Genomic DNA, 22,735 nt, shown 5'->3' on the forward strand with positions numbered 1-22,735 from the left:
CCTGGGAACCAGTGGGTCCCCGTCTGGAGATGCGTCCCAGGGCAGATCCGGCACAGGGAGCGTGACTGGGCTGCACTGAGGCCAGCCAGGACCTCAGGCGCCACACGCAGGGCGCACGGACTTCCCCGGGAACCTCAGAGTGGTGACCAACGCCACTGCCCCGAGGTCACCGCTATGGACAACGGGCGTCTGCACCCCCACAGGTGACACGGGCCCCTGGGTGGAGCTCCTGAGAGGCTGCAAAACTTCTCTCCACATGCTCTTTCCGATTGCTTTTCTAACTTGAAAAATAAAAGCAAACGGGATGGGAAGCGCCTCCAGGTAAAACCTCCTTCCCTCCATTTTCAAAAAGACCCTGGGGACCCCTCCTCACCCAGCACTGGGCAGAAGTGGGGCAGACGGCGGGGGGCCGGGGGTCACCGCAGCCAAGCCTCCCTCCTCGCCATTCATCTGTGGTCCTGGGACTCCCCGCCCCGCAGGCCAGGGCCGCCTTCCCTCCGGACTCAGCAAGCAAATGAAGAGGCCACCAGGGAAGGGGACAGAGCACCGACGGTCGGCGCCGCCACCGTCACGATGCCGCTCACAAGCGCCCAGCCCGCGCGCCCCCCACCCCGCCCAGCAGGGCCCCTCCTTGCAGCGCCAGCTCATCTCAACATCTGCCCTTGGGGAGGGCAGGGGTGTCCCCACCGCCCTGCTCCCAGGCCCCTGGGCTCACACAGCTGCCGGACCAAGACCAGGTGCCAGGACACCTGACCACTGCCCCCCTCCCCACTGCCAGGCGGGTCTGGGCTGGGAGGGGCGCTCTGCCATCACCCACACCCCCAAGGCTGAGAAGCAGCCCACCCCACCCCAGGACCGTCTCAACTACACTGGCTGACCCAGTCCTCCCCAGCTTTGAGATGACGATGGGAGACTGGCACGGCCATGGTCCACGGCCAGCGAGAGGGGGACCGGGGCCAGCCAGGCACAAAGTGTGACCCAGAGCAAAGCTTCCCCGCAAAGCCAGTGTCACGGATGCCGTCTCGCAAACCACCCCGCTCCTTCCATCTGGGTGCTGCCACGTGTCCCGCTCTGCCCCAGCCCCCGCCCAGCCTCCCCTTTATGCGCCAGCCCCCGCTCCCTGCACATCCACCCTGCACTCCCCAGGGCCCACGGGGAAGAAGCCTGCATCCACAGACCAGCCCGTCCTGTGCACCCACAGGCCCCGGACAGCTCCCCGCACGCCCGGCCTTCTAGGCGCAGCCGCCCTCAGAGTGGGATGCGGCGCCCCGGCCCCCGAGGCTCCTGGAGGGGCCCCCCTTGTACCTCCATGCAGAAGCAGACGCTCCGAGTGACACCTGCCAGGCCCTGCAGCCGTGGAGGCGGGACGGGGCAACAGGACAGGGGGTGCCTGGCACAGGGGCCCGGCCACCGCCCCCGCTCGGGGCGGCGCCCACTGCACTGCAGGCCCTCGGGACGCCGGAGCGAGGCCAGCGCTGGCCCGGGACACAAAGCACGCTGCTCTGGAAACGCGCTGAATGGCTCCTGGACACACAAAGGCCGCACTGTCTGGGGAACACTGGGCCTGGAAGCCACAAAGGACGTTAGTTCCCCCACCAGCCTGAGACTCAGAAAAAAGTGGTTCCCAGCCCGGCGTGCGCCACGTCCCAGGTCCCAGCCGTGCTCCTCACCACCCCGGCCGCCCTCAGACAGCCGGCTCGGCCCGGGGCCTGGCGTCATCCTCCCGTCATCTGGTGGCTCTTCCGCTGACCCCAGGATAAACAACGTCTGTTTCCCCAAATGAAGCAATCCTCGTCCTAAACTGTATTCCGGGGAGTCACAGAGGTCGAGCAAGGCCAGCGCCAGCCAGGCCTCCATCCTCCAGGAAGGCGCCCAGAGGCCCACAGCCCTGCAAGATGAGCCCCCAGGACCCCAACCTGCACGCAGCTCCAGCCAGCGGGAGGGCCCCATGCTGGGCGATCCGCGGAGCAGTCTGGATGCCCATGATCCGGGAGTCACGGTGACCACGCACCCTCCCCCCCTGCCCATGCAGAGCTCGACACTGGCTCCCACTGAGGGCCAGCGGGTTCACCCGACCTCGAGGCTGGTAGGGCAGCCACCCCTCTCACCCAGATGCACGCCTCAGTCAGCGGGACCCTGAACACTCAGATGCTCAACTGACTCCCTGCCCACCAGCCTCCCGTGCCTGGACTCCGGCTGCTGACCTACTGTGTGAGGACATTCATCGGTAGCGGGAGCCTCCGTGGACCTCCCCTCATAACACCTGAACACCAGCCACTCAAGTCAAACCCAGAAGGAGCCCCCGACCACGTGACCACGGCCACCTACAGCGAGCCCAGCCCCCCAAGTCAGGGCTCCCCACCTCCAAGCCAGGGCCCCCCACTTCCAAGCCGGGGGTCCCCATCCAAGCTGGGGGGCCATCTCTAAGCCAGGGCTCCCCACCTCCAAGCCAGGGCTCCCCACCTCTAAGCTAGGAACCCCCCCTCCAGGCTGGGGGGCCATCTCTAAGCCAGGGCTCCCCACCTCCAAGCCAGGGCTCCCCACCTCTAAGCCAGGAACCCCCCCTCCAGGCTGGGGGGCCATCTCTAAGCCAGGGCTCCCCACCTCCAAGCCAGGGCCCCCCACTTCCAAGCCGGGGGCCCCCATCCAAGCTGGGGGGCCATCTCTAAGCCAGGGCTCCCCACCTCCAAGCCAGGGGCCCCCCACCTCCAAGCCGGGGGCCCCCATCTCCAAGCCAGGGGCCCCTACCTCCAAGTCAGGGCCCCCCAAGCTGGGGGCCCATCTCCAAGCCAGGGCCCCCCACTTCCAAGCCGGGGGCCCCCATCTCCAAGCCTGGGACCCCCAACTCCAAGCCAGGGCCCCCCAAGCTGGGAGCCCATCTCCAAGCCAGGGGACCCCTCCAAGCCGGGCCCCACAGCTGTGCTCCACCCCCTCCCGAGCCGGGTCTGGGCCACACACCTCACACAGTCTGCAGCAACCCGCTGAGACCCCTCCTGGGGTTCTGCCTGCTCCCCGACACTGGGCTCCAGCCCTGCTGACCCCTTGGGGGTCCTCTCGCCACCACACTGGTTACCACCGGGCCCAGCATTTCCCGGTCTGGGGCATCCCCCTAGTGGCTCCTTCTGCTCCAAGTATATCCTCCCACCCCAAATTCCGCCTGCCCGTCTGGTCTGGAATCCAGGCTAGCTCCCTGGTTTAGGATTTGTCCCCCAGCCCCGAGGGCAGGTCCTGCAGGCGCCGGCTCTGTCCCAGGAGGGCTGGCACGGGCTGGCCGTTCAGTGAGGGAGGGGACGGTGCACGAGGCGGGGCCCCCACACTGGGCCCTGGTGCCAGGAGGGTGAGGCCTGCCCACTCGGAGCCGCCCAGCCACAGGGGCCTCACGGCAAGGCTGTGGACTCTGCCCTTGAGGCTGGGGAATCACGCGCTCCCCAAATCCAGGAACACTTACGGCGCTTAGGTCCAAGGTTTCAACAGCCTGGGAGGTTCTCCGGGAGGAGGTGGAATTCTTCAGCGGTTTTTCCTCCTACAGTCAGGCCAGAGCTCCCCGCACCAGGAGCCGAGTGTTGTGCGCTGTAACAGCAGAGCCGCCTGGGTCCTGCTGGCTCTGTGAACCCCGCCGGGGCCACGGGGGCCCGGGAGAGCCAGGCAGGAAGCGCAGGAGGGCTGGGGGGTCGGGGTGAGCCGCCACCCCCTCCTCTGTGAGCTGGGACCATGCAGGCCCTGGCGACACCCCGCCCCCGGACCTCTGGGCGTGACACAGGCGTTATCTCGGTGACTAAGGTGTGCTTCGAGTTTACAAGCAGTAATAAAATGCTCAGCACTCTTCACTGGGAACTCCGCAAAGCCAAGTGACGCCCGGGGACGGGCTCACAGGTTCTTGCTGAAATCCTCCCCCACCCCGGTCAACCAGGACTGCAACCCACCAGCGAGCGTGGTTCCAGCATGAGTGTCGGTTGCTGGACGCGCTTGTCTACGTTAACAGGACAAGCCAAGGTGGGAAAGGAGGCTACGCATCAGAAGCCTACTCGCTGGTCCAGGACAGGAGAGACATCCTCGCAGAAGCAGGCGGTCGCTTTCCAACAGGAGGGGCCCCTCACCTCCCTGTGGATGCGGACGCCACGCCTCAACCTCCACCCATGAACCAGCGTCTCCCCGTCTCCTTCTCAGGACCGGAGAGTCAACGCAGAGGCGAGGCCCTGCGGAGCCGCGTGTACCCGTTTTCGCGCTGTGACTGCGTCCCTCGTGGCCGTCCTTCAAGCCACCAAAGGGACGTCGGGGAACCAGTGAGCGCGTGGTGGGCCACACTGCCTGGGGGACCACCCAGACGATTCCCACCGTCCAGACCCCAGGGACGCCAACTGCCTTGGGACCACAACCCGTCACACAATCCAGGAGGGAGCACCTTTGGGCACTCAACCCCTCTGCTTCCGACGTGATTTATCTGAGTTCATACACTCTCATTTCACTAGTGGCCAGCTCACAGAATTCCTGACGCCTTCACAGGCAGCCTTTTGCAGGCCCACGTGAGCGGCTCTAACACACCACTGTCCTGACCCTCCGTCATCTCGAACCGTCATGGCTACAGAGGAGCAGGGCTCAGGAAACCCCGTGCCCCCACACACCCTCCTGATTCCCTGGCGCAGTTCGGGGGCAGAGGTCAAACTGAGAGTCCCTGAGACGACCAAGGGGCTTTCCTTGGGGCTCAGCTGATAAAGAGTCCGCCTGCGATGCAGGAGACCCTGGTTCGATTCCTGAGTCGGGAAGATCTGCTGGAGAAGGGATGGGCTCCCCACTCCAGTATTCTTGGGCTTCCCTGGTGACTCAGATGGTGAAGAATCCGCCTGCAATGTGGAAGACCTGGGTTTGAGCCCTGGGTTGGGAATATCCGTGGAGGAGGAAAGGCTCCCAACTCCAGTATTCTGGCCTGGAGAATTCCATGCACTGTACAGTCCATGGGGAAAGGCCACCCTGGGAAGCAGGACCCAGACCACTCCGTTCATATGGGTGAGGTTCCCAAAAGAACACGCCAGACCCAAGCCTCTGGGGGGGACCCCGACCCCAGGGTCAGTGACAGCGAGGTTGGGTGGGCACACTGTCCTCACGCCCTGCTCATCACCTTCCCAGCCCCCCTTGGGTCCCCGGGGCCACTGCATGACACTCCGTATGCAAGCCCACCGGCTCCTCTGCCCAGGAGACTGAGTGGGCGGGCAGCCCCGCACGCTGGCCACACAGCTGTTTAAACCAAACAAAGAGGGAACCTAGGGCTTAGATTTCTACAAACCTGTGACGCGTAAACACACTGAGCAATAGGAAAGGTGCTCAAGCACTCGTTTCTGGTGGAAGCGCTCTGCCTCCAAGCCTCCCCACCGCCCTCAGCATTCAGAACAGGGGCGATCCTTCCAGCTGGTAGGAAACGCCGTCTGGATTCCCAGTTTCGTCCTGACTTCCTGCCAGCGCCCCGGCCCCGCCCCAGGGAGCAGAGAGGGGCTCCGGCCCGCAGCTGTCCGCGAGCCAGCTCTCCTCCAGAGGCTCCGCGGCCCACAAGGCTGCCCGGACGGAAGGCGCAGGCCCGGGGACGTGGGCGGTACACGTCTCGGGCATGGCGGCCATGAGCCTCCTGTCACAAGTCCTCCCTTTGTGTTGCAGTGCAAAGCAGCTGTGGCTCTGGGCCAAGAAGGCCATGTTTCTCTGTGGCCTTTGTGGGATCTCAGTTCCCCAACCAGGGGTTGAACCAGGGCCCCCGGCAGCAAAAGAGCAGAGCCTTAACCACTGGACCAAAGGGACATCCCCAATAAGACACCATAAACAGAAACAGGCAGTGGTGGGCAGGCTACCCTTGATGGGGTCACGGCTGGCTGCCCGTGGTCTCAAGGTGATCAAAGCCCAGCAGAACAAGGACTCTCAAATGGGTCTCGTCACCCACCGGCCCCTAACAGGGAACCTGGCCCTCCCTCAGCACCAGGGTCCCCCTTCCAGTGGTCCCGCCAATCACACACTCGGACGTGGACCTCGCCACCGTCAAATCTCCTTAGGAAAGGGGTGAGGAGAGGTGCTGTCCTTGGAGGGGCCGGCAGCCTGGACTAGCTCCAGGGTCCCCGGGGCCAGGAGGATCTCAGGGAGGGAAGACCACCCCCTCCAAGTCGAGAGCCATGTTCTTCTCCCCCGACGCTGGGCCACGTATCCCACCTGAGCAGAGGGGCCGGCCTGCAGCTCTGAATAAGCTGTCACTGGAGGCCCCCGTCCACATTCAGGGCCCAGGCAGGGCCCCTCGCTCTGCAAAGACAGCACCACAGTCACAAAGTCCCCATGAAAGCAGGACCAGCCCTGCCCCCGCCCCCTGCCTGGAACCCCCAGCACCCCGCAGTGCTGTGCGCCGCCCCTCCCCAGAAGGGCCCAGCCTCAGAGCCGCTCTGCTCGAGGACAAGTGTCCCAGGCGGGCCCCACGTCAGCGGGCAGGCCCAGCCTGCGGCCTGGCAGAGAACCAGGGGGTGACAGCGGTACACTTCAAAGGACATCCCGGCCCCTTTACGTAAACCCACGTGGCCTCTGACGGTCCCCGGGGAACAGGCCCTTGGCGCCTCCAAAGCCCTGGCCTACGGCTACTTCTTCCTTTTTGGAAACATGGCCCAGCTGAGGCCACGGGTCCTTCCAGGGCCCATCCGAACTCACCCGTAGACCGAGCCCCGGGACACTGACAGGCCCAGGGCGGGGCCGCCGAGCAAATCACCACAAACGGCTTTCCGCGTCTGAACCACCGCCCAGCACGGGGAAGGTGGAACCCACATTTCCTGCTGGGCCGGGAGAGAAGGGAGCCCAGCCCTGGGCAGGGCCTGACGGCACAGGGGCCTGGCTGGCCGCCCTCACCTCACACCATCGCTGTAAAACCCACATCCAATGACACAGAAAAAACCCTTTGAGTTCTTTTCACACCTGCTGCCCAGGTAACCGCCCAGCGTGGTGGGCGATCCAGTCTTAGACACGATCTCCCAGCTGGGCTGACACACGGCGGGCCATGCAGAATGACGGGATGAGCTGGTCTCAGCCCCCCACCGAGCGTGTCGGGCACAGGGGACTGCCCAGCATGGCCCCCCACCCGGAGCAGACTTGGAACAGAGAATGATCAGCGGGCAGTAAAAAGCTCACAGAGGTCGGAGCAGAGGCCGTCAGGGGTGACAAGGACCGATCTGCTGGAGCATGTAATGAGCGCTTACTGTGTACCACGCGCAGCTGGAACAGGGCGGCAGAGCAGGCAGCTCTGCGGGGATCAGGCTACACCCCGGACTGTCAGCTCCATAGAGAGGCCAGGGTTGCAGAGGAAGGCCGCCCAGATGGCGCGCCCCCGTTATCCCGGGGTCACAAGCCAGAAGGACTCGGCAGTCATGGGTGGGCGTGGACGAGGCGCTCGGGTCCGTTCAGGGTCACGGTGTGGGGTGGCGGGGGAAAGAGTGCTGAGCTGGCTGGCAGGTGCAGGGCCGGCGGGCGTGGACCTGTGCAGGGGCAGACACACCTGCGGGAGGGTGAGGGCGGGGATGACCCAGCACTACCCGCGCTTTCCTACCAGACACCTTCTGGAGAGTAAGCACAGCAACGCTCCCCATCCCACCTCACTTAACCCTCCCTCAGCCTCCGGGCCTGGCGCAGACTGAGCTTAACAAACCAGTTCAGTTCAGTTCAGTTACTCAGTCATGTCCGACTCTTTGCAACCCCATGGACTGCAGAACGCCAGGCCTCCCTGTCCATCACCAACTCTCAGAGCTCGCTCAAACTCATGTCCATCGAGTCGGTGATGCCATCCACCATCTCATCCTCTGTCATTCCCCTTCTCCTCCAGGCCTTCAATCTTTCCCAGCATCAGGGTCTTTTCAAATGAGTCAGCTCTTCCCATTAGGTGGCCAAAGTATTGGAGTTTCAGCTTCAACATCAGTCCTTCCAATGAACACCCAGGACTGATTTCCTTTAGGATGGACTGGTTGGATCTCCTTGCAGTCCAAGGGACTCTCAAGAGTCTTCTCCAGCACCACAGTTCAAAAGCATCAATTCTTTGGTGTTCAGCTTTCTTTATATTCCAACTCTCACATCCATACATGACTACTGGGATAGCCATAGCTTTGACAAGGTGGACCATTGTTGGCAAAGTAATATCTCTGCTTTTTAATATGATACCTAGGTTGGTCACAACTTTTTTCCAAGGAATATGCGTCTTTTAATTTCATGGCTGCAATCACCATCTGCAGTGATTTTAGAGCCCCCAAAATAAAGTCTGTCTGTGTTTCCACTGTTTCCCCATCTATTTCCCATGAAGTGATGGGACCGGATGCCATGATCTCAGTTTTCTGAATGTTGAGCTTTAAGCCAACTTTTCCCCTCTCCTCCTTCACTTTCATCAGGAGGAGCTTCAGTTCCTCTTCTCTTTCTGCCATGAGGGTGGTGTCGTCTGTATAGCTGCTACTATCACTGTGTCTCCCCTTCTTAATGTGACGGGGAAAGCGAGGTTCAGAGCGGGAGGTCACAGCTTCCAGAGTGGTGATGGAGCCCGGGGTCCCCCCTCTCCGCCCCCACCAGCCCATCAGGACCTGCCCGTGGGACCAGGGAGCCAGGCTCCCAGAGGCCCGGCCTGCTCAGCTGCAGGGCTGGGGGCTCACCATGTTCTCAGCAAACACCCTGATTTTTGGCATGCACGCCCAGAAACATAAACCACAGCCATGGAGACCACGGGAAACACACAGCAGTTCCTCAAAAAACTAAAACCGGGACCACCGTATGATCCAACAATTCCGCGCCTAGGTATAGATCCGAAAGAACTGAAAGCAGAGACTCAAACAGACACTGGTACGCCCAAGTTCACGGCAGCCAGAATGAGGAAGCGACCCGAGGGTCCTCAGCCCGGGGCGGATAAACAAAACGCTGTCCCTACTCACGAGGGAATATTATTCAGCCTCAAGCAGGAAGGGAGCGCTGACACAGGCCACAAGACGGAGGGACCCTGAGGACCGCAGGCTCGGTGAGATCAGCAGGTCACAAAAGGACAAATACTGTGCGATCCGCTTACACGAGGCGCTGAGAAGTCAGGGCCCCCGGGACGGAGAGCAGACGGCGGGGGCCGGGGCCGGGGCAGGCGAGGGGGACTGAGCGCTGACTGGGGACAGAGCTTCAGCTTGGGAGGAGGACGAAGTTCTAAAGATGGGTGTACATTGACTGTATAGCAAGCACATCGTGAATGCGCTGAACCGCATGCTCTGCTCGTTACCAGACACGATGGAGGGGCTTCCCTCGTGGTCCAGTGCCTAAGACTCCACACTCCCAGTGCAGGGGCCCGGGCTCGACCCCTGGTCAGGGAACTAGATCCCACATGCCACAACTAAGACCCAACCCAGGCTGATACATAATTAAAAAAATAAGTAAGACACCACACAGCTACAGTCAAGAGTTAAAGTGTGATGACAGCACATGAATACTGGGCAAGGCCATGAAACAAACTTGCCGAAACAGACCCAGACTGCACTGGGGTCAAAGGGGCCTCCTAAGCTGGAGGGAGACACACAGCCTTCAGCAAATGAAGATGGGACATCCTGAGCTTCTTGGGAAAGATAACCCTGGAGCCTCATCTCACACCCTCCCCAAAAATCTCAAAATAGACCAAAGACTTGAGTGTAAAATAAGGAAGGCTGCAAAGGAGCTGGGGCTGGGGGCTGGTACTCAGAACCTGGGGCTGGACAGGCTCTTGCCAAGCAAGACACACAACACACGATAGAGGAGAAGACAGATTACCCTAGAAACACACTTCTGCACAGCAAAAACCTCCACCAGTGGTCAAATATACATGCTAACACAGGGAAAAATATTTGCAACACATATTATGAAAGATTAATTTGTCTGACTTTGAAAAACAGCCCTGGGGGAAAACAGCCAGGAGATAGAGAGAGTCCACAGCAAAAGAAAACAAACAGTCCTCCAGCACATGGAACGGCGATTAACCTCCACTCACCAAGAGAAAAACAGAAATTAAGATTACACGGGGAAGCCATTTCCTGAACAGATTGGCGGAGAACACGGCGCGTGGGTGAGACCACGTGGAGGTGGGGTCCCCCAGTGGGGGGTGGAGCGGAGGGCAATTCTGCAAAATCCAGGGAAATCACACTTCCGCTTCCAGGAGTGTCTCCTCTCACACTTGCAAAATGACGTGCGGCGAGGCCGTTTCATGCAGTGTGCGCGAGCTACCTGCCCGGAGCGGGGTCCTTGCGCGTGGGTGTCCCCCAACCCGAGTCCTGGGACTACGTGGGGGGAGGGGGCATGTGGGAGGGAGACCCGGTGGCGGCTTCAGCCCCTTCTGAACAGACTTCCTGCATGTGTGGACCAGACCATGTCAACGAGGTTCAAAATTAAGGTTTTAAAATGAAAGAAACAGGAAGGATTCAAACGAAACAGAGAAAGAACTAAAAGGAGCCCTCACTCAGCACGGCAGGGACCTCACTCTCTCCCGCTGCTCAGAGCGTGGTCCAGGAGCCTGGGGGTCCCCAAGATGCCTTCAGGACACCCAGGAGGCCAGATCTAATGAGCGGCAATCCTGAGACACCATGTGGTTCCCAGACTGGTCCTGCTGATGGGTGACGGGGTGGGGTGGGGACCAGAGAACTCAGCCATCTTCAGTTGACCAGACCCTGTCAAGGTCTGCAAAAACCACCACCTGCAAAACCCTTCACTAATTTCCCCCATTTGGGGAAAACTACCGACTTTTAAAAAAAATAAAATTACACTATTTATGTTAACATGTAGTGGGTTTACAGTGGGCAGTTTTTAATAAATCAGCATTTGTAAATTTTCTAGCTTAATTTCTAACATGGGAAAGAGCAACAGATACATCTCACATAAGCAGGCTTTCTGGTGACCTTGCTAACTCACAGGCAGAGGGTTTCCGAGACTGGAGCCTGAGACCTCTAGGCCTGTCCCGGGGACGCGGGGAAGGACTGCAGGCACAGCTTGGACACGGTGCCCCAAGGGCGCCCCCCCCACCAGCCCGAGGCGCCCATGACCCCAGGCCTAGCCTTTGGGCCGCTGTAGCTGGGCATCAGCAGAGGGCTGTATCCACAGACATAACCCAAGACCCTGGGTCGGGAGGTGGGGGAAGAGGCAGGGAGTCGGCCACGTGTGCGAAGCAGGCTGGACAGCCGGCCTGGCCTGGCCTCCACGCCCACCCCCGGCCCCGATGTGCCCTGCAGAGCGGCCTGGGGTCGCACACACACCACACCCCGGCCTGGCCTCCTCGGTGGGGGTGGGGGGCGCTGAGCCATCCTGCCCTGCGGAGAGACCCTCACAGGGACCTAACATCCTGCCACCAGGAGCGCGGCAGGTGGGTGCCGGGCTCAGCCGACACCTGCGGGCACAGTTACAAGCTGGAGTCGGGGTTCTCCAGACCCCTGGCGCTGCCCACCTGGAGAAATCGAGGCGGGCAACAGCCCGCTTCCAAAAAAGGTGCTCTGGAAAGAATGATTCGGTGCCTACAGGGCTCCTCCGTCTACAGGACCCTGGGACAAATCATCTTGTAAACAGCAAGCCGTTCCCAGAGCCAGAGCTGAGACTGCAACTCTTCACTTTACCTGCAATTCCGCAGGGAGAGCGCATCGCTGGTAGCCAAGACGCACCTGGGATTCTCCCGACCCAGCCTCGAGCGGAGGGCCCCACGTGGGCAGCGCCTTCGGACAGTCGCTTTCCTGCACGGGGGATTAAAGCAGAGTGAGTCCTTGCTTTAGGAGGACAGACGTGGCGGAAACCACTGGCCTGCGTGGCTACGAGGCTCCAGGCGGCCCAACTGTGCACACACTTTCAGCTCCGTCTTCCGGAGAACCGAGTGACGACACGAAGTGCAGGTCACAGCACTGGGAGACATCAGCTCTTAACAACCCACAGCACAGCTTGAAAATGATGGCTCAAGGTCTGAAAAGCTAACAGCTGTCTGCGTCCCACATAACTAACGATGCGACCGCTCACACACACATGCTCCTCCACCGGTGCCCTGGGCAGCTCCAGGGCAGGACTGACCACACAGGACTGGTGCCCAGGTTCCACCAATCTGCGGGGGATCCGGCAGTCTCGGGGCGTCCTGCCCTGACCCCACCTCTCAGCCGGCCGTCCCTGCACGGCCCATGTCTCGGCGCTTCGTCATAAGCAGGGCAGGGGCACGTAAAGGGTCTCGTGTCAGGCGGTGCACAGACAGGGCCCCACACCTTGTCAGTTAGAATCCAAGGGGAACGAAAACGAATGAGCAAGACCGAGACCACCCCCACCCCTCCTCCCCCGACAACACGTTCCCGGACTCCACCTGCTGCGGCAGAGAACCAAACAGCTCTCTAGCATTTTCAAAGCCTGACCGCAAAAACACGGCCACTGACAAACGCTTAATGCACTAAAGAATCATGCTCATCGGAACACGCCACATCCTGCTGCATCCGAAAGACGAGTTAGGAAAGCAGATAAAATGGATAAAAATCTCCACTCTCTATAAACCTGCCCCCAGAAGAGGAGCCTGCAAATACACCTGCCCTTGTTTTCGTCCCAATTAAACCCGTCAGAAACCCGAGGGCGCTCACTCAGGGCCCAGACCCGTGTCAGAGCCCAGCTCACCGCATGTCCTCACCCAGGCGCCGCGGGGGCTCCCATCACCTCTCGAGGAAAACCCCACAACGCCACGGAAACAGATCCCGGGGAGCCTGCAGGCGCCGGGCTCCAGATCCTGCCGGGATCCACCAGCCCTGGGCAGCCAGGCCGGTCTGCCCAGGGGGCTCCCACGCCCACACCCAGCCAGGCCACCAGCATCAAAGCATCAGAGCACCTGCTCGCCGGTCGGAGCCACTTCAGAACCCTCCCAGACTGAGGGCCCGGAAGGTCTGGTCCTGGATTCCCCAGGGAGGGCAGGACTTGGGGAGAGCAGGCATAGACGCCTGGCTTAACCAGATGGACGGGTTTCCAGTCCCACCTGGGGAGGCGGCTGGGCCACCCTGCAGCTCAATCAGGAGGCCTCGGCATCAGCGGGAAAGGCCCTGTGATGACAAGACAAGGCCGCCTTCGGGGCCTCACCTCTCCACTCCGAAAGGGAACAGAATCCCACCAACTGGCTCAGCGGAGAAGACAGGAAGACCCACAAAGCCCTGCCAAGCACCCTGGCACCGCCCCCCGCCCCCAGGAGAGGGGTGAGGCGGCCGCAGTTACCACACAGCTGCTGCGGCAAGCAACCCGCGACCCCTCAGGAGAGGCTTCCCGGACCCCCGTCAGTCCCTCACACGCACCTGGGCAGGCTGACAGCTCTGGCCCATCCCCACGATGGAATAGGGAAAACCCTAAAGCTGGGTCTCATTGCGGGGAGCTGGGCTGGGCACCCCGCGGCCTGTCCGGGGAGGCATAGGGACACTGCGGCCACCCGGCCCCCAAGCCCCTCTCGGAGCGCTGCGCGTGACCCTGACCATGTCCACAGAGAGCCCTGCCCGCCAGTCCAGCTGCCGGGGACCCGGACTCAACGCGAAGAGCAGGAGGTGGCCGGGCCCCTAGCCAAGAGGCCGGCTCATCCTTCCCCACCGCGAGGCCCCAGCCCGCCTGCCCCTTTCCCGGACGAGCCCATGAACAGGGCAATGGGAGCATCTCATACCAGAGACCCGGGAGGCCCGGCTCGGCCGCTGGCCATGGGCAAAGGGCCCGTCGCCCGTCACCCCCGCCAGGCAGGCAGTGCCGGGTGGTGCTGCAGGCCGGGGGTTCTCTGCGTTCGCATCTCAGCACCCCCGGCAGCACAGGGAGCCCTCGATGACCCGGGGTGCAGTGAGCCAGGAGAGCTGCTCCCCTGGTGACCGCCTGCGTGGCTCAGGCTGGGGGTGCACATGGCGGGGGGGGGGGTGTCAGCCCCCGGAAACGAGGGAGCTGGGGGCACACAGCTAAGGTCTCAGGCTCAGCGACGGCGGGGCGGGGGGCGGAATCCGGAAGGCCCCAGCTTCTGGCGGTGAACTCTAGGGTGCCTGTTACATTAAAAGTTACCAACTAAACAGACCAGAAGTCCTGCATGACCGGAAAAGGCTGCACACCGTGACCCAAGGGCTATGACGTCTCCAATTCAATGCACCCGCGGCCCAAAGATAGGGAAAAAAAGAAGATCCGGCCCACAAGTCTCCCCTGAAAAGTCTCCTCGAAGCCCACACACGCCGCTCCGGAAACTCGGTCTCGGAGGCTGCGCGTCCTGCAACCTGCCCCCCGCGTCCGGCGGCCGAGCAGCTGAGGGGCCCCCGGACCGTCTGCTGGAGGGACCAGAGCCTCACATCCCTCTACCGCGTCCACCTGAAGGCCTCACGTTAAGGACACTCACAGCCCTGCTCACCTGCAGGGAAACTTCTGGCTGAAGCTGTGTTTAGGGGGGAAAAAAAAAGAGTTGGCAGGTGGGAATCCAGCCACAGCTTGTCAGAATTCAGCCTCAAGTCAGAATTCACGAGGACTTTTTAAACGTCTCCACGAGATTTACTTCTGCTCGGGGTGAAGTCTGTGTGTTAGTCGCTCAGTCGTGTCCAACTCTTTGGGACCCCGTGGACTGTAGCCCGCCAGGCTCCTCAGTCCATGGGATTCTCCAGGCAAGAATACTGGAGAGGGTGGCCATTTCCTTCTCCAGGGGATCTTCCCGACCCAGGGATTGAACCCAAGTCCCCAGCAACACAGACGGATTCTTCACCTTCTGAGCCACCAGGGAAACCCCTGGGTAAAGACAAACCAGGCAACAAGGTTTCCATGTTACTCAGGCAAGAACAGTATTTGTAACCACCTGAAAAGAGTGAAGATAAAATCGATTCCTTTATGTTTTCATTGCAATGATTTCTTTTTAAAAAACCCACACGGAGAGAATTCTAATTTAGGTTATGCTGGTGCACAAAAATAATCCCAGAGTAGGGTTTGTATCTTCTAATTACACAGAATTTAGGACGAAATATTCATGCAAGTGACTCTGAAATACTTTATAAATAGGTCATCACCGGCTCTTTCTGTTGCCAGGAGTTTTAAACTCAGCAGAGCAGGGTCAGCCTGTGTGTGCAGACCAGTGACAGGCAGGGGCCTGCAGAACCCTCCCGTGGTGCCAGCCGCGTCCTGGGCTGGCTGAGGACCGGACTGACTGTTACAGCCAGTGGGAGGGCTGGTCTGAGAAATGTAAGCCTAGGGCTTCCAGGTGGCACCAGTGGTGAAGAACCCACCTGCCAACGCAGGAGACGTAAGAGAAGCAGGGTTCAATCCTTGGGTCGGGAAGATCCCGGGAGAAGCACACGGCAACCCACGCCAGTATTCTCGCCTGGAGAGTCCCAGGGACAGAGGAGCCTGGCGGGCCGCGGTCCACGGGGTCACAGAGTCAGACACGCCTGAGATGACTGGGCACGCGTGCAAGGAATGCAGAGACCGTCAGGACGGAAACCCGCTGGTGCAGAAGGTGGCGGCCCTCCCTGTCTGCTCCCCGCCCGACAGTGAACACGAGCAGGAGAGAAACCCAACCCGGCCGGGCCCCACCCTGAGTGACCGGGTCCGCGTGAGGCCTGGGCTGGGCGTCCTCGCTCCAAGGACCCAGTGCCAACAACTCACTCCAGTGATAGTGCTTTTTTAGATTTTTTTTTCTGATTCTTTCGATTTTTTTTTTTTCCTGATAGGAACCATGTTTAAGGTCTTTACGCAATTTGTTACAATATTGTCTCTGTTTTTCATGTTTTGGTTTTTCGGCCAGGAGGAATGTGGGATCCGAGCTCCCCGACCAGGGATTGAACCCACACCCCACGCACTGGAAGCCAAAGTCTTAACCGCTGAACCACCAGGGAAAGCCCTACTTCGTATTTCTAATCAGAAAGTTAAGGGGCTAATTATCAAAGATACACACTCGCGTAACTTAAAAGGAGACGGATGGTCAAGTCAAGTTAGCAAGGTGGGGGGTCTGGGGTGACAAGCGCCAGCTGGCGCCCGCCCCCCACCCCCACCCCAGCACACCCTGATGCCCTTGGCCAAGCGCTGGGCACACGCTTAGTGTCCCATCAACGCCCTGGCCCGCCCCCTCCCTTCGTGGCAGGCGCGGCAGGTAGGCCTCTCGAGGGTCTAACCAGGGACGTCAGCCTGTCCCCATTCAGATCTGTCAACATGGGCCCAAACCACATGGTCCACTATCAGATACAGCAGCAGTTCCGTCCTGAATCAGATAACCAAGACGAAGAGGCTTTCCCACCTGTGTGGGCCCAGATAAGGAAGGACCACCTTCACCCACCTCGGCCACCGGCCGGACCCCCGCCTGCCCCTGCAGCTTCTCTAAGCTGGAAGTCTCGTGGTTAGGACCCTGCGCTTCCGTCCCCGGTCGGGGGGCTAGATCCCATGCCCCGGGATCCCAGCTTGTGTGCCAGGTGGAGCCGGCTAAGGAGGCTGGGGGCGCCTGGCACCTGCAACTGAACAACGGCTGTTGTGGGACAGAGGTGGGCGCGGTAGTAAGGCCCTCGGGCACACACAGAAAGTGGGGGTGGGTCACCCAGAGCCCGGAGGTGGGGACCAGGTGCAAAGGGTTACGGGTCCACACGAGGCCCCATGTGCTTACCAGAGAGGACAGCTTTGATCTTCAGAAATACTCAAACCAAACAGAAGTGAGCACGTCACAAGGCCGTGGGCCTTGTGGGCAGCAAGCGGCCAGCCTCTTACCGAGACTCTGACTCCCACTCACTCATCTGCCAAGCGGGCACAAGGCGGCCCCATCCAGGTGGCCGTGGGGGTGGCAGCCATCCACACACACCCCCTGGCCCCACCGAGGGGGGTCCTCGCCCGCCTGATGCCCCCCAGCCAGCCCGGGCCCCACCACTGTCCCTCTGGGCTGGTGAGGAGGGGTCCCCGACACCCCCGGGCTCCTCTGAAGACAGCCGGTTCCTCCACGGTAGAGGCGGCTGCCTGATGCTGACCATCACGTGGAGGCTTCTCACGGCTGGCGAGTGGCCGTGTCTCTCCTCCTGCCTCCAGTGGGCAGGCCTCTCGCCAACGCTGGACGGACCCTGGCACCCAGGAGGCCTGACCCCCTTCTGGGCGCTGCCAGGGGGCCTCCCCAGAGGTCTCCGCTCCTCGCCTGCCAGGCGGAGGCAGGGATGGGGGCAGTCACGCGGGCTCCCCAGCGCGCTCTGTCCTCCCCACCTGCAGGCAGGTGCTTGGGGCTGGCAGCCCAGGAGGGTTACTGGGGCAGACATGCGTGCCAGGCCCTGCCTGCCCCAGAGTCACGGTCCTGGATGTCCAGCTTCAGAGGCAATGTTTAGGCCGAGCCCAGCACCTCGCCCCCCAGACCATCACTGGTCACCGTCCCCACGGGACGAAGGCTGCCACGGCAGGAGCAGCAGGCACAGGGGTGGTCCCTGCAGCCTGGCCCGCCCTCCCGGGCCATCCTGCCGGCAGCTCCGCCGGTGACCCGACCTCGAGCCCAGGGCTCTCTGCCCGTTGACTCATGTTTTACTTCCTCTCCCCCAAACCTGCTTGGCGGCAGTGAAGCCACTCATCTGCTGAAGAGCAGGATGAACCTCAGTCCTCGAAATCCCCCCTCCCGATCCAGCACCCATGGGTCCCTGCCACCACCCCGCCCTCCAGCCCTCCCCGACTCTTAGATGCTGATGTGTCCACACATCTCCCGGCCGCCTCAAACAGTGGTGGTGAAACAGGACGCTTTTCCTCCTGATCCAGAAGGTACTCGCCTAACAGGATGGGGGTGGGGAGGGCCTCCGGGCAAGCTGCAGGGGAACACTCCCCACAGCAGGCAACATGGGGCACAGGCCCTCGGGGCGGGGACGGGGGGGACTCCCATCCAGGCTGTCTCCCTCCGACCTTCCTCTCCAGATGAACTCGGAAAGGGCTGCAGACACCAGCCCCTGAACACCTAACCTGGACGCGGAGGCCGGCACGGGACCCCAGGGGCACGCCCAGGGGAACGGGGAGGGGGACACCGCAAGGCTCAGCCTGCAGAGACAGGGGTGGCGGCCCCCACCCGGCCCGCCCGCAGCCCGTGCCCCCCAGGGCCCCACCCGTGGGACCCCGCACCTGCGAGGTGACTCACACCCCCCCAGGCACAGCCATCAGCAGCGTGAGTGCTCCGTGGGACCCCGTGGGCGTCTTAACCCGGTTCTTCTCGGAGAGAGATTCCGGTGATACGGGAGGTCAGTGTGTTTTCTCAACGAGTCAAGTTGCATCAGAGTTCTAAATGCCAAGCTCCCGCCTGAGGCCACCGCTGACACCCGTCTCCCGGTCTCTGCCACCCCAGCAGCCCTCCGGGCATGGCGCCCCCCCCCCAGCCGTCACTGCTCAGACCGGGCTCAGCCCAGGGGTGTGGCACGCCCCCACCACACAGACCCCGTCCCAGATGATAGCTGTGACCCCACAGATGACCGCAGTCAGCCCGGAGCTCCGCAGTCAGAGACGGGGAAATATGTGTCCAGCTGAGTATCCCCTGGCAGCTGCCCGTGGCCATCACGGGGGATCCAGCAGACCCTCAAACATGAACCAGGAAGGAGAAGGGATGGGGGCGGCACCCAGCAGGGGGTGGGGGCAACCAGTGGGGGTGGAGGGCGCAGCGAGCAGGGACAGCTGGCCAGCAGGACAGCAGCAGGCGGCCTCCAACAAGGCAGGGACTCACTCCCAGGCAGCGCCCCCACACAGGGCAGCCCCCGCCTGCTGAGTCCCTGGCCAGCTCCCCCCACTTCCTCAATGCGCCCTGGCAGGACCAGGGGACACGTGGCTCCCCTGGTGAGGGCCCAGCCCCACAGCGGGGAGACGAGCGCTCTCAGGATGCTCAGATGAGGGGGTGGGGGTGGGGCAGACGGCCACGTGTCAGCCACATGTCCCACCGTGGCCGCCCCCGGCGTGGCCCAGAGCCCAGTCCTGCCAAAGGGCTGACCACACACTAGCAGGGTCTCCAGGAGCTTTGGAGAGGGGCTGACCTTGGGTAAACTGACCCAGGCCAGCCCCCGCTTCTCCCAGGGAGGGTGACGTGGTGACCCACAGGTGTAGACGGCAGCATCCACACCCAGCCTGGCCCACGACACGTGGTGTAGGGAACCGGGACGCTGAACCACGCACCGAGGCCCAGCCGGGGTCCTGTCGATGGTCCCCGCCATGTTATCAAGAGGGACAGCCGTGGCTCTAGGCATCTTCCGAGCCTGCCCATGAAGTGCGAAGCAAGCAAACCCCCGGCAGGGTCTGCTCTTGGCCTCCTCGGCCAGGACCAGGGTGCCTGCCCCCTGCCCACCAGTTTGGCCCTAAACAGGTGGGCACCCGGCTGCCGCTCACTGCCCCACCTGCCCAGGGTCCGCTCAGCAGCCTCCAGCGGCACCCCACCCCACCCCCAGGCCCACACACGGGCGGACGGAGCCCTGCCCGGAGCTGGCGTGGGGCCCGAGGGAGCCAGAATGGAACTCCCCCAGTCCTCTCCTTCCCAGAAAGGGACCCGGCCTCTGGGCCCCAGCCCTGCTCTGCTGTGAGTGCCCGGGCCCACCAGCATCTGAGTCAAGCTCCAAAGGGTTCGGCCGGCAGCCCTTCTCCTCGGGCGGCCAAGGCCGGGCCTCCAGACTGTGTTCAAAGCTGGCTCCACATTCACGTTTCAAAGGGATGCCACAACTGTGCCTGTCCCCACAGGCCGGGGGGTGACCGGGTACAGCTGGGAGCCCCCTGGTTCTCTCTCTCCCTGCAGACCTCCTGGGGGAGGCAGCGGCCCCCTAGCCTCTGCAGGGCCGCTGCATCGTGCAGAGAACACGTAGTGGCCTGTGTTCCGGGCCGAACAGCGAGGACCTGGAGGAGCTGGAGCCGCGTGCACACAGCACTCCAGCCCTTGAAGCCACTCCCCTGGGCCCGGGACAAGGCTGACCCCGCTCCGCAGATACGCTGGGACTGAGGGGTCACGTCACAGGATGGCGAACGGGGTGGGGCCGGGTCTCCCACTGCCGGAACGAGACTGACTCATCGGCGAGCGGAGAAGGGTCCACGTGGTAACGACTAGACTACAGGCTGGATCACTAGAAGGAGCTCACGTCTCGCTGAACGCAGACACGGGGGGTTACACACAGGAGCGGCTGCAGGTGTGTGCACACCCACACTGTGTACATCGCTCCGCCAGTGGAGCGGGCCCAGAACGACGATGCCCCGGCAGCCACGAGCTCGCGCCCGGCCCGGATGTGGGCTTCTGAAACCGTCCTCAAGTGAGAGGAGAACTGGCCAATTCCAGGGCTGGGAGCACCCGTCAGGTCAGGAGGAAAGAAGGAGCGGCCCACATCGCCCCGCATTGATGGGGGCGCGTCAGCAGAACCCAGGAGCCTCCTGGAGGAGTCCCCGGCAGCCAGAGCCGGAACAACTGGACCCACAAAAGAAGTAAAGTGGCACTGCGCTGGAATGCGAAGCATAAAATAAGCGCACGTGAACCCACACTGACATCAGAAACGACCGAACAAACGAATAAGTGAGGGAGAGAGACAAGTCCCCACTCAGAAGACTCCAAACCACTTACAGACACCCTGCCCTCAAACCTCTCCCTTCCTTCCGAGAAGGACGGCACTGACAGAGGGAAAAGGCTCCGTTTACATCAGCCCAGCGACCGCGACCAGCTTCACAGGGACCAGTCAGTCACGTTGACAGCATGCGCCCTGATGGGGGAGGGGGCTCTTCACCTCTCTGCTCTTCCTTCCAAAACCCACGACCCCCGTCTAACCCGGAGGAAAACATCCAATTCCAACAGGCGGGTTCCAGCTGTCCAAACTCCAGAGGAGATGGATCTGCAGTGAACCTAATATCCCCTGAGACTGCAGTTCCCTGGTGGCCCAGCGGTTCAGACCCTGCCTGCCAACGCGGGGGACGCGGTTCCATCCTTGGTCTGGGAAGATCCCACATGCTGCTGAGCAACTAAGCCCAAGCACCTAGGGCCCACGCTCTGCAGCCAGAGCCGTGGTGCTGAGAAGCCAGAGCACCAGAGCAGGCCCTCCCGGGGCAATTAGAGAAAGCCCACGCACGGCAACCCAGACCCAGTGCAGCCAGGAAGAAACACATTTTTAAAAAACGCCTCAAGACTGTCAAGTCATCAAACACAGGAGAAGTCCAAGAAACTGTCTCAGTCCAGGGAATCGGAAAGAGATTTGATAACTAAATGTAACATGGTATCTCGGCCTGGGTCCTGGGATAAGAAAAAAGGACATCCAGTGAAAACTAAGGAAATCTGAACAGACAACAGACTTCAATTAACGATGTATCCACACTGGTCCATTCGTTAATGGTAACGCCGTCCGACACTAAGGCATAAGATGTAATAAGAGAGACTGTGGGAAGGGACAGACACAGGGGCCCTCTCCTGTTATCTTTGTAATGTTGCTATAAATCTAATGTGTTTCTAAAAACCACGGTTGATTATTAAAGAAAAAAAAGAAAACCAAACACCCAGCATGTACTCAGTGTGGGGCGGGGCGGGCGGGGCAGGCCCACTCAGCACTTCTGCCATCACCCCCAGGACACCCACAGCCAGACCTGGGCCTGCCCTTGAGCAGGACACACAGGACACAGTTGCAAAGTCAAGTGATCACACACGAACAGAAGGTAATCAAGGGAAAGAAACAGCGGAGCAGCCAGAGAGAGCACCCCGTGGGACCCACGCCTTCACAAACACGCCCCCTCCCCACCATCTGCAGCCCTTCACCCCCAGACCCTGTCTCCAACGAGGCCAGCCAGGAAAGGGATGAAAAGGGGGACCCCTGCCTTCCAGGAGCTCAGAAGGCAGGCGGGTAAACAGAGGACCACACACAGGATGACAGGCACAAGGGCCCTAAATGCGGGGGCAAGGGAAGGCCAGGAAGGCTTCCTGGAGGCGGTGACTTGCGTGCAGCTCACATGAGTGCTAAATGTGTTGAAGGCCACTGAAAATGAGTCACATGAAATGGCTCATGGTGCCAGCACAGAGTTCTCAGACAGCCACGAACTCTGGCCTGACCCCAGGTGCCTGGTGAGGCAAGGAAAGCCGCCCCAGCCTCATGAGAAAAGGTGGTCCAGGGCCATCTGGGGTTGGGAAGAGAGGCTGCCCTTCAGAAGAGGCGCCCAGCACAGTTCTGCCACTGCACGCTGCCACATGGATGAAAATGCACTCTGCTAAGTGACGGAAAGCAGAGTCCAACGGCCCCAGAGCGTTATGATTCCACAGATATGAAAGGTCCCGGACAGGCAAATCCGTGGAGACAGAAAGCAGATTAGTGGTTGTCAGAGGCTGGAGAGAAAGAGGGAATGAGTGATTGCTGAAGCGGGGTGATGAAAACGTTCTAAAATTAGATTGTGGCGACGCTTGCACAATTCTGTGGATCCGCTGGAAGTCGGTGAACTGCACTTGCGATGGGTGGATGTCACGGCATGCGAACTAAACCTGGGTCAAGTGTACCCCTCTCACTGTCCAGGCCTGCCCTCTGCCCTCGGGGAGCCCGGCCCCTCCCCACCGCCAGGCCCCAGCTTAGCTCAGCCACAGGTGGGCTCCCCACAGCCAGTACCCCAGGACCCGAAGCTGCTGGCCCCTGGAGGCCAGGCTGCAGAGGGGCCCCCCGAGGGCAGAGCAAGGCCATGGCCTCGGCTCATTGCAAGGGGCGCCTTCACCCAGTCCTACCCTGGCTGCTGAGAACAGGACAGACGGGGGAGCCAGCCCCTGCCTCCTGAGAGAAGGACAACGGCTGGCCAGGGAGGGGGCAGCAAGTGAGGGGGGCTCTGTGGT

At 61.5% G+C, this 22,735-nt stretch overlaps 1 protein-coding gene across 5 annotated transcripts in view; it reads right to left on the reverse strand.

Annotated features, from left to right (window-relative positions):
- Positions 1-22,735, reverse strand: part of GRAMD4 (GRAM domain containing 4) — a 62,810-nt gene that overhangs the window by 35,087 nt on the left and 4,988 nt on the right. Inside the window, exons 1-2 of one of the 5 annotated variants that reach the window (XM_061124325.1) lie at positions 3,924-3,941; positions 3,449-3,570 (exon numbers count right to left, since the gene is read on the reverse strand). The exons of 1 other annotated variant lie outside the window; for it this stretch is intronic. Coding sequence is in view for 1 of the 4 variants with exons in the window: in XM_061124322.1 (XP_060980305.1) it covers positions 6,670-6,785 (116 nt within the window). In the remaining 3 variants the exon portion in view is untranslated. Of the gene's footprint in view, positions 1-1,305; positions 1,462-2,958; positions 3,266-3,448; positions 3,571-3,923; positions 3,942-6,669; positions 6,794-22,735 lie in introns of those variants that run through there. 3 more of the 5 variants (XM_061124322.1, XM_061124324.1, XM_061124321.1) reach the window with 3 other exon arrangements.

Source organism: Dama dama, chromosome 22 (assembly GCF_033118175.1).
Source record: "Dama dama isolate Ldn47 chromosome 22, ASM3311817v1, whole genome shotgun sequence".
Classification (NCBI taxonomy): Eukaryota; Metazoa; Chordata; class Mammalia; order Artiodactyla; family Cervidae; genus Dama; species Dama dama.